A 12,676-nucleotide genomic window follows, 5' to 3' on the forward strand; every position below is an offset into this window, starting at 1 on the left:
AAAGATTATTTTATTTACAGAAAGAAGTGTTGAAAAAAAAGCTTATTAGTGTAAAGTGATACGGCCAATGCATCGTAAATATTTATCTAGAGCATATGTTTCCATCAAAATGTTCTATTTTTGTGTATTAAACTAAGGATTATTAACATTATGTATCCAGGGATACAGCAAACACATATTTTTAAATGACATATTTTTCCATCAAAATTTTCAATTTATATTCTTTACTTGACATACCTGCCATTAAAACTAAAGATTATCAATATTCTAGATTGCATTACAGCTTTTACGTCATATTTTTCTATCAAATAAGTTCTCAACCAAACTTCTTTTGTTCATAAAATGTTGAAACTAATAATGTTTATTTACATTTTGTATGGATGTATAGTCGTCTCTAGATAAGAATGCCAACGCTCACATAGTGACCGCAGTGGAAAAGATGTGTTAGCGTATGCACTCTTGTCTGGCGATGACTTTACACCTAACACATTTCTACCAAATATTTTTCCTACGAAAATAACGTGGCTTTGCTTGTTATCTGTAATTAATTGTTTTAGATTTTTGACTTAAATGTATACGGAAACAAAGGGAGAGAAGAGGATTGTAGGGTGTCGCATCTTTTTTTTAATATCAAGTAATTAGTACTATTATATGATGTCTTCTCTCTTTCATATATTTTTTTTAGTAATTACCATTTTTCCCTCGCCACCTGTATTTATTATAAAAATACATACATATGTAAAATCTGTAATTTGTCTTATTTAAAAAAAGTTGTTTTCGGTCATCCTTGTACTTTATCAATGACTGTATTATTTCAAAAAGAATAAATAAATATTTAACTGACTCTGGACCTTACCTTTCTGAAATACAAATTTTCGAGATACACTGCATGTGTTTTGCCAATACAGTGCCCTATGCACCATCGGGTGCGGATTAGGGTTTGATGATGGTAATGAATGTCCTAACAAATATAGTGCCGTTAATTTTTCTCAATCAATTTGCTCTTTCGTTTGAAACGCTGCGCAGCCGGTTGCACGATCGACTTAGGTAAAGACCGCCTCTGATATATTATATTTCTTCACTCTTTCCTGTTAATAATACTTAATATTAACTGTAGGAGATTAATATCGGCCCCAGGTACAGTAGGTTATGAGCATTGCCGATTACGATTAAGGCCATACCGCTCGTGCTCCCTAGATACGAGCTTTTATATACATCATGGTGTCAACATAATCGAGGTGAACATTTTGATTGAAAAACTTACATACTAACATATTTTTATAACTCTGCTTGTGCATTACAAACTCAGAAGACTAGAAATTTCCAGTTATTTTAATTTTGAAGAAGGGAATATGGAAACCTAGGTATTTACAGGGCTTATCACCTGTCATTGGCTGGTTTAAGTGGCCACTACACACAGTATAACATTCTACCTGTGTAGATTTTTATGAATTTGAAGATATAAAACGATGCCGATGAGATACATTTATATATTTTAAATTCATACTATGAAGCGCCTAAAAAAATATCTTAAAATTTTTATACTTCTTGTTGATTTAATCAACAATTTTTTTTTACTATTTAATTTTTGCAATTTAATTTTTGCGCAATTATTAATTTTTATGTCTCGACTTGCTAGGAAATTCCGTGTTAAATCGGCACTGTAATATACTGAAATCAATACAAAGATTTTAAAAAAATATTTTGAAACACATCAATGTCATATGAGACCCATCTTGTGAGAAAAGATAATGATTACCTTGTTTCGAAAATCCGAGATGTTGATGATATTCCATCACAATAATAAAAAGTACCCATAAAATAATTACTAATTACCAGATACTTTTTTTGCCTCGACCTCAACGTTGGATTACAAAAAAAGATTTTTTTTTGCGAATTTTGTATTTTACCGAATTTACTAAAAACACAAGACTCAACTAGACTAGTTCTTATAGATAATTAACAAAAATCTTTTCTTCTATTTACCGAGGTGTATTATTAATACAGAACCTTCCAAACATACCTCACATGGCGGTATTACATTATTTTTTAACACAGAAATTACCAATAATATTACTACTACAAAACATTTTATTACTCAAATGACGTTTATATAAGTTTTACTAAAATGAAAAAAATATCTACAACCCTCATACAAGAATTTATTAGAGATACCGTTTTTTGGGGAACATTGATTTTTCATTTGTTCCTTTAGGTTTATTTTTTTTTCTTAAATTAAAATATTTATGCTGTGTATTTTTATTGTGTACATAATGTAACGTAAACCTAATAATATCGTGTATTCCCACGCACAGGCTATGTCTATGTGGGATTTTTTTTCTTATTATTTAATTGTTTTACGTAATGTAAGAAAAAAATTGCTATAAATATAACAAATATACGTAATAAAAATTAATACATACCCAAAAATGCTTGGTAAACAAAAATATGCTTCAGTCAAGTAAGTTCTAATGCAAATAAGCTTAATTTTAATATATTTTTTTTCAGATGGAATGACCTAATTGCGTCGCATTTTTCATTACTTTTAATTTATTTAAGTATTGGTATATTTTTTCCACCTATCGAAGGTCGTTGATTCATAGCTTTGGCAAATATTTTATTCATTTACCCAATATTACAATACACCCAAGGGGTATTTACAAAAAGAATGCAGGTTAGTACAAGCATAGTAATCATTTAAAAATAAACAACAAATAAACAGCAACCAAAAAAGCATGCTGCATTGCAGAATCAAAAGTAAAACTTTGCGTAATAAAAAAAGAGAAAAATATGGAAATAATAATCTTCTCGAAATCGTGAGTTGTTATTTGTTTAGTAGGTATTCATAGAGATCTTAGGGTTTTCTGATGTATGTAATTCCCACAAGGTTTTATAATGATAGACTCCAATTCGGTTGTGATAACAAAACTTGGATTTCGACAGACAAAACCATCCCAAGAAACCAACACTTTCCCAGGTGTTTGGATAATACAAACTACTCTTTAAATATATGACTGGACCCTATGATTATTATTCATTATTGTTTTATACTGGCCGTAAACCGTTTCATGTCACGACTGATTGATACATCCATACTTGCATGTATTCACGCGATAGGCCGTGATGCCTTATAATTTGTAATGACAATGATAATTGAATAATCGAAACGATTTCTTTTTGTGTGAAATCTGTGAATTACGAACGTGATTCCGTATGTTTTTGGACATTACAAATTTCACCTTTCTTCACCTTAAACCTCGGTATTTGTTTGGACGAACTCGTAACGAATTGATATTTAGCATCTCAGGTTGGAATATTTTAAGATGTTTTAATCAGCAATAAATCAGAATGCACCCTAACTGTAATAATTGATCTTTGATTTTTAAAATTGTATTTGTCAGTTGTTTTATGTTTATTTTAGATTGACAATTAAAATTCCATATAATTAATCATTTCTCTAAATTTCTTAAGGTTGTGAGAGAAAAGAAGTATGTACATTATACTTAATGCGCGATGCAATGACCTGTTGACGAATTAATTCAAAATATTTCTGTATTGCAGTAATTATTATTCAGTGAATTGATATTTGTAGAACTTTGTTGTTCTCCTCATTAGGTGTTTTACAATAAATTTCAAATAAATTTATTTTTCATCAATAGGTTGAAAAAACAGTATTGCTAATTTAATAATGTCGGTCTTCGGTATATCATGCTCATAGGAATTTTTGGCCTTTAAAAAAACTTTTTGTAACTTATTGTAATAATTTTATTACTATTATTTAAGATATCTACGTGGTAGATAAGATAATTTGTCACAAGTCTATCCAAATGAATATTAAATAACAGAAAAATGTTTTGTTTTCATAGTTTTTTTTTTGGTAATTAAACTGACGCATGGCGGGTGGAAATGTGTTCCCAATTCGATTGGAGAGAACAGTGAGCGCACTTTCTGCTCCCACGTTACTAATATTGTAATTGGAATAATGGCGACCCCCGGGGAAAGGTTGCGACAGTTCACTTAACTTCAGAGGTCGGAGCGGGACGGGGCGGTCTCAGTAGGCTCGTACTGGAGCAGAACATATCGAGTCATGGTCGCCAAAACATCGTACCCGACAAAAACAATGCTTTACAGGAGAATATTTTTTCTTCTTAATATCTTGAATACCTTCTTTGAGAATCAAATTTGAATTCGAATATTTATTTTATTGATGTCCATAAAATAGATATTCGAAACAAAATTTGTTCCTCAAAAGTACATTCCTTAATAATTCAGATAAAAAAATATTCCCCCGTAAAATATTATTTTGTTGGTTACGATGTTATGGCGATCGTGGCTCGATATTTTCCAAAGATCAAACGTCCGTTACTACGTAAACACTGCACGAATTGGGCTCCGTATGGAAATGTATCGCAGTTTCTACGCCATGGGCTGACATAAGGACACGGCACACGGCTGTCCTGACTTTTGTAGTTTCATTTTCATTTTGATTTAATTAACATTTTTATGAGGGAAAGCTTTATGGAAATCGACCGTTTAAAAGAGCTCAGTATTGCGAAATACCCAACGTCAAATGTTTACACAATACACGTGATGTACCTAGTACCTACGTAGGCATGATCTATCGTATTGCAGACTAGATGAATCAATGGCGATAAACGTAGTGAGTCAGATTTATGAAATATTTCTCGTCTCATCGAAATATTTGATAAATTAATAAGTGCGATTTTTTTATTTTTTTTAGCACCACAACAAGCCAGGAAGCCCAATTACAGTGGTGAAGTACAACACAGAATACCCAGCCTTGAGAAAACTCACAGTTAATAATTTTTGTGTTCTTACTGGGAATCGAACCCGGAACCTTCCATGCGTGAGTCAAGCGTCTTGACTACTTCACCACGGAGGCCGCCTGTTTACAATAAGACAGTATTATTGAGCAAATTCGACGTTAATTTCCGACAACCGTTAATTAGATTGAAAGTTATTGAATGGTAAAATAAATCAATTATCTATGTGAATCCGCTTCAGAGTAACTCAAAGTTTTATGATAGATCATGTTTAAATACGAAATATATATTTAATGTTTTTTTAACATACTTGATGAGTAAGTCTAGTTTGTATTTTTAATATTTTTTTTATTCCAGTAAAATAGCTACGCCAATTCCACCATATAAACATAAACATAAATATTAACATATTAGGATAAGGAGAAGTAAACTGGTATTTTGTTGTGTTTGCGTTATATTTTTTTGCGTGTTGAAATATCCGCCACCTGATACCGGTGGTAGCTGTGGTAGCTGTGGTAGCTGTCAGAGTCACGAGCATGTTGCTGCATGCGACGAGTGCTGCACAACGCACAACGCACGGGCCACAGGTAAACTGGTCCCACCGTAAGGTGCAGAATTCGGTCAGCGCTGAACTTGCACTGACCGACATATCCCTTGTCTCATGCCGGCAGATATCATCTTATGGGGTGACAGGAGACAAGAGATAGTTGCACGTTTTTAGGAAACGACGAAATACATTCTTCGTTACGTCTGAATGTGTCGTTATTATTAGGAGTACGTAGAATGAGATTATGGATTTTAGGTAAGATTCATACTTTAAAATACAATTTACGCGCCTGTGTGAGAGTTTTATATGAAGTATATTCTACATACTATATACCGATAATTATTTACGTTTTATAACAAAATGTCCGTAGATCCTTGACGAATATTCCCCAAAAACAAACCGTTAAGTTGCGCGTGACATGAGCACGAACACGGCCGTATAAATTCGATTAGGAGATATCGCTTAGTTACCACGTGTTAAGAATATTTGTATTTTGAATGTCTGGGCTACAGGCTGACTGCTGTTGTTGGCTCTCTCAGTTCAGTCGGCTTTGTGAAGGAAGAATCGTCACCGAGAAAGTACAATGGACCGCCGAGGTCACGAGCCACACGCGACCCGCGATTTATGACCTCCTCACCGAAAGATTTAGATAGTAAACATCTAGGCTCTTGTGATTAGTTTCTAATTAAACGAAGTCGTGTCTGACGATTTCAATAGATAAGTATTTATGTTTTTTCGTCAGATTCATTTACACTTTCGCGTATTCTCGGTTTGTGTACTTTACTTTAGAATGGTATTAAATCACTTTATGTATAGAAATTTGTGTTTGTAAACGACTATTGTAAATTTTCTGTCGGTTGATCTGATTTTGTTCGAGCTATTGTATTGTTCGTTTGTTATATCCCATCATGAATCTGATTTGATCGTGGTTTGTCGCAATTAATGTTAGTCAGCGGTATTGCTCCAGGCGACTCGCAAAATTTCGCAACTCCGTGCCAGGGACAATATGGTTCATGTTATCCTGTCCTTAGAAGACAATGTGTGCACTGAAATTGATCTTGTTGAATTGGAAACATCGGATTAGAGTATGGACATTCTAGTTATACGACCCAGTGAACGTGAACGGATTAAATTCTTAGAAAATTAATCACCATTTAAGGTATAAAATCTATTCAGTAAATCCACGAGACATACCATATTTATGTACTTTGATCAGCTTGTTAATGATTACTAGTCGTATAAAAATTCAACAATATATTCACTGATTTCGTGATGAAGGGGTCACCATTCCTATTTTGTGTTTCATGTATTATGTTATCAATGTATTCATAATCATTCATATCTTAATTAGATTCATAATTATAATTTTCCCCTCGTATAATATGCAGATAGTATTGTTACTTCATAGGCGATTGTTTTTCGGTGTTCAGAGAAAATTTCTTTATCAGAAAGGACGAATATGATAAATGATAAGATAAGAATATTATATATATTATTTATGACTAATGCTCAGTACTGAATAATATCATCGATTCATAATGAACAAAAATAATTAACAGAAGAGATGTTTTACCACGTCGAATTGTATTTACATATATAGGTTTGTACATATATATTGACGAACTCAAAATGATTGGGTTTATTGATTATGTTCACTACTTATTTGATATTATCTTTTTTATCCATGAATTTGCGAATAATACCGTCAATACGTATACGTCAATTCCTTTGTATGACTTTTTCTGACGTGTTTTTGTAGGTTTCATCGTTTTGACTTGTGTTCGTTTATTTAAAATGACTTACATACTGCAACACGTTCGACAGGCGTTTCTTCTATGCTGGTATCCCCCGAAGCTCTCGAGTAACTGTAATTTCTTCCAATTGTTATTTATTATTATATTCCGTTGGAACAGGTGTGAATTATGAAGCTAAATGTTGGATACAATTTGTTTTAAGTGGGTTTTGTTTTCATTGATTGTGAGCGACCAAATGCCGCTCGGAGGACTTGAAACAATAGTTCGACCTACTGTCAGGCTGTATGACCATATTATTCTTTGCCTGGACCAGCAATATTTCCTCCGGTGATATTGTATATCGGGTGACATCGACTAACGAGCGTGCGTGTCCGTCGAACGATAGTTTTCCTCTCCGGAAGTTGCTTCTACGTACATTTGATCTACTTGCATATCGTTTTCTACCATTGGCATTGGCATTGACTTTCTACTCACTACCCATTTCTTAGTAATTGCAACTGCAGCAACATGCGTTATGTTAATCTTCCGACTGTTGTTGTTATTTTTTTACTTGTGTTCATTTGTAAGTTAACATAACATATTATGGTGGATTTATTTAGCGGAAATATATGTATTCAAATACCTTAATAATATGTAATAATAAAGTTTCCGTTCAAACATCCCCACTCGTTTTTCAACTACATATCGCATTCGCGTTTGGGATTCTAGTTCACTAATTGATTCACAACTGCTATTTGATTTTAAATTAAAACGATACGACTTGCAGCTACAACGCACTTGGACTTTTGTAAAAGTATTTCGTTTTTATTATTTTTTTTATACATTTTAAAGAAACTTTGCTGTACAATTTAATTCTCTAGTTTCTACTGTTCGTAAGAAAACTATACAATTTCTTGAAGGGCTGAACTTTCTCATTGCCTATATCTATTACTATGAAATTGTACAGTGTAATTCATTGTAATTGTATAGTTGTGTCCTAAGTGACAAAATAAGTCAATGCATAACATTACATGGTTTGTTTTATTGTTACAGTTGGTGATGAACTTGGCGATGATAGTGTACCGCGCCCTCGACTACGCGCAGCCAGAAGATGAAGAAAGGGTTGTGTCAGCTGATCTCGAAAACTTAATAAGAGCCATGACTGCCGATGACGGTAAAAACACATTATTATTTCATTCCTATTATATTAAATAGGCATTAACAACTTAGATTTCCTCAACTCTTTGAGAAAATGAAAATCCGCACCCCTTAACGTATAACTCGGCTGCGGCAATAATAATCCTTTTATAATGGTATATCAAGCGCAAATAATAATAAAAACGTATGTACCCAAAATTCTAAATTTTAAAACAATTTTTTTCTGAAATTGATATATATTTTCTCACACAACTGTAAATAAAATGCTTAAGCCTTAGTGAAAAAAAAAAATATTTTATTAAATTTATTTAATCTAACTGTATTCAAGAAATTTATTTCATTCAAATTATTTATTGACAATTCTTGATGGAATTCCATTGTAATGATGTAATAACTTATATTTACATATAAGTTATTAATTTAAAAAATACTTGGTACACTTCCACTTATTTATTTTGACCAATTAGCGCTTTCACCCTCTAATGGGCATCTTCAGACTGGTGAATACAGTGTCCATTGTCCAGGAACTCTGTTCTATTGAAATATTTCGTATTTTATTTTTTCAACTTATTTTTAAATGTACCTACACTTAAGATAATAATATTTAGTTTTATATAAATTACCCTTACACTGAATAATATTCACCAGTCTGAAGATGCCCATTAGAGGGTGAAAGCGCTAATTGGTCAAAATAAATAAGTGGAAGTGTACCAAGTATTTTTGAAATTAATAACTTATATGTAAATATAAGTTATTACATCAGTATTCAAGAAACTTTATATTATTTCGTTTTGATACCTACCTACTACCTACTTTAGTATTATATTTATTTTCTCTTGTTTTTTAATAAACTTTTCTGGGCTCAGTCCGTGTAAAGAAAAAGAAAGTTAGAGTCAAAGAAAAACTTTTTTTCGTATGTTTTACCTTTTTTTTTTTTCGCTGGTGGAGTGATACGGAGTCCCTACACAACTTTACTATGCTTTTTTTGGCATTGTATCAAGTAACATGTAGAAAATTATACTAAGCGTATGATTTTGTTTTTTTTTATTTTTATTATTCATAAATTTCATAAAAAAGTACAAGTTTTTTGTTAAATTCTAAACATAACTACTTTTACACATCTAGTAAATTTTATCACTGTAACTCTCCCAAAAAAAGAGACTAACTCTTGTGCTTGGAGAGTGACTTACACTGTTTTAGTTGTTTATTTATAAGAGTTAATATAATTTTAATACGAGTACACGAAAAGAAAAATAAAAACATAGGATATATAAAGAATAAACATAAAACAATAATACATTCATACTAATTGAAATTTAATGTTGTTTTTACACGAGTTCAAAAATTTCCTTAGATTAACTTTAAATTTATTTATCGATATATTATTTTTAATAGTTTTTAGTTCATTAGGAAGATTATTATAATTTTTTACACCTTTGAAGACAAAGCTATTTTGACCATGACTTTGAGGAATTTTGATATTATGTTGGTATTTGAGTGACTTATTCATTTCAAATTCTTTTATTTTTTCTTATTGTAAGTTTTGTATTTTTTTGTAATAACTGTTGTTTTCTTAAAATAAATAAAATAAAAAAATTATAAATTGAATGAGTTGAATCAATCATGTTTTTTTAAAACTTTGGTTGTTTACACATAGCTTCTGTTGTATTTTCACTGGCGATTTTATTCAGTAAAGTGACACGGATTACTTTGTTTCCGTCATGATCTCGCATTTCGGATTCGAGGCGAATATCTCGGAAAGTGAACATGTCACGATTCACGAGAAGTGAATTGTTACCGAAGATCGAGGCCGAGGAATGTAGGTCTCCGTTTGTCCAATACTGGCCAGATGTCTTCTCTCGCGGCGAGTAACTACTACCCACTTCCTGATGCATTCTAACGCAGGGCAACTTCCCGCTGGCGATGCGCGATGCGCGATGCGCGATGGTGACAGCAGTGGTACAATTCCCAGACTTCGGGTGATGCATTTCCGCTGATTAAAATAGACCACATTTCTTACTCTTTCCAACTCGATTATAGAAATGACAGAACTTATGACCTCTGACTCTATTTGCTAAGCTGAACTGAAATGGTTTACCTTGTCTTTATTTTTCGCTGATATAAAACCCTAGATGGGTTTTGTACTACGTATATATATATTTAACTGTACTTTGTAAAAAACTTATTGATTTTTATTAACAACCCGAACTTAACTTAAGAGTTTATTGAGAGTTGAATGCAGTATATTCCTACTTGTATACAGAGATTAAAAAATAGTCAACATTGATACTGTAAATTAAAATTTATACGTATGTTGATTTTTTAAAATTAAAATTGAAAACATAATACATATAATTTTATATAATATTCCCAAGGACTTTTTGTAAAATACTCATTTTGGGACATGCAGATAACAATATTTATTCACAGACGTATTTATATTTCAAACTATAATATTATTTAAAAATGCAGAATAAAATTCATGATATTTAAAATAAAAAAAATTTTACACATCTTAAATATTTTATTCTCGTGTTAAAGTTTCGTTGGGGTTTTTAATAAAAATATGAAAAAAAATTACTTTAAAAATCCCAAATCCTTTTTTATTGAAAAAAAATGTTTTTCTTTTCTTTCGATTTATTTAAAGATTTATCTCAATCAGTTATTGTGAACGTTGAGTTGCTTATAAAAAAATCTATACTGTATTTTAGAATGTTCGACAATGAAACTTTGCCAAACAATAAACCCAGTAAGATCCATATAGTAAAAGCAATAATCGAATCGTTTTTAAAGTAATTTTTCTTTCCTTCCGCAACTAAATTTGTCGAAATTGTTTTGTTGATCGGCGGACAGAAGTAAAGAGCAAAGAGCGTCCATACTATTCTTTGTCACGAATAAACGGTTTCGAAACTTGTTACTTTACAATTCTTAAAGTACCTGACAGGAATTAACTGTTCGGCCTATCGGAGATTCATTATTCGTAGAAAAAAGTGCATACTATCTGCATACTCATCCTATGTTTTATCTTAACGGTATTTACGGGCTATGTAGTCGACAGGTGCCTTATAATATTACCTCGCGTAACTTAATCAATCCACTGGCCTCAGAGTAAGAGAGATTTATCATTTTATTGTAGAATATTATTACCAGGTTTTTGTATATTTTGATGCGACATTGTCTTAAAAATTTCTATGGTCTTGTTAATTTGTTCTGACGCTTATATCTTAAAGACAGTAATAATGATTTACTATTGTATCCATCATTATTTCTAGCAGGGACGCTGGATTACAACACCCTAGAATCTCGTTGTCAATTTTTTCTTGCGAAACATTTCTATAAGCGGATATCTGAAACGATATAATCATATAATCCAAATATACTGAAAGAGATCTGTTTGTATGTTCCTAAAAATTATACTAGAGCGAGATCTCATGCACTGCTTTAAACACTCAAAAGCCGTAAAAATGCCTAAGTCAGAATTCACCCATTAATAGGGCAATTTGGTTGCTGAATACGGCTTCTGCGGATAATATGGATCTATTTTTCTACACATATCGTCAGTTTAGCAGCTATTTACTTTCTATTAATTGAATTCTAACTTATGTTTACAGTCCGTAAAGTAATGCAGACTACAATAATTGTCTAATAAATAAATAATTAAATTTACAAACAAATGTCCGCCTCGTACACTGGTCAGCAGGTTTGCCTACCATGCAAGAGGTCTCGGGTTCGATTCCCGACACGGTTGACATGAAATATTGATTTTAAAAGGTATTTCATAGTCCCTGGTCTGGCACCTGAAGCCTAAGACTGATCATCTTACCTTCATGTGAAAAAAATATGTATTAAGATATATAGCGATTGCTGTACCGATGGAGCGCCCAATGCTCTATTAGGTGCGGAAAGAAAATGATGATATATATAGGCTCTGAGGGGTAGATTCTGGAATATGAGAACGCTCGCTCTCCACTCAGTGCCTCAGTAGCCGGACTCTTTAACTTTAAATACCCGGCCTTAGAGAGCGTGAACTAATTTACAAAGACCTGTCACAATCTACACAGGTCGCAGCGACGCCGACGCCGACGTCAGGAGTTTATATAGCAGTGACCTCTATTTATTTATTTATTATATATATATACGGCCTAAGCCAATTACAACAGTTACATGAAGAAACATAAATGCAAGAAACTGAACAAAAAGAACATAAAACTATTTAGCAAAGACAAATAAGGGCAAAACAATAATAGTATACAATATATAAAAAAAAAACGAAAGATCAAAAACTTTGAGCTAAACCATGCCAATCCAACTTCATCCCACACTGTTTAGTCGCGAAGAGATCTACGAAAAGCCGGAAAATCTATCCCAAAAAATTCCAAGTCGTGTGACGAATTGACTAATCTACAAATTCTGGACATTAGGGCATAAAAACCAAAGTTGCTCCTAGAAGATTC

At 32.2% G+C, this 12,676-nt stretch overlaps 1 protein-coding gene across 3 annotated transcripts in view; it reads left to right on the forward strand.

Moving 5' to 3' along the window:
* The window catches only part of spir (spire type actin nucleation factor), a 264,272-nt gene that overhangs the window by 133,912 nt on the left and 117,684 nt on the right, over positions 1 to 12,676 (forward strand). For all 3 annotated transcript variants that reach the window (XM_088228251.1, XM_088228252.1, XM_088228254.1), the window contains exon 3: positions 8,118 to 8,238. In XM_088228251.1, coding sequence (XP_088084377.1) covers positions 8,118 to 8,238 — 121 coding nt within the window. The remainder of the gene's footprint in view (positions 1 to 8,117; positions 8,239 to 12,676) is intronic.

Source organism: Micrasema longulum, unplaced genomic scaffold (assembly GCF_059751315.1).
Source record: "Micrasema longulum isolate JH-2025_06_02 unplaced genomic scaffold, ASM5975131v1 h1tg000571l, whole genome shotgun sequence".
NCBI classification, from domain to species: Eukaryota; Metazoa; Arthropoda; class Insecta; order Trichoptera; family Brachycentridae; genus Micrasema; species Micrasema longulum.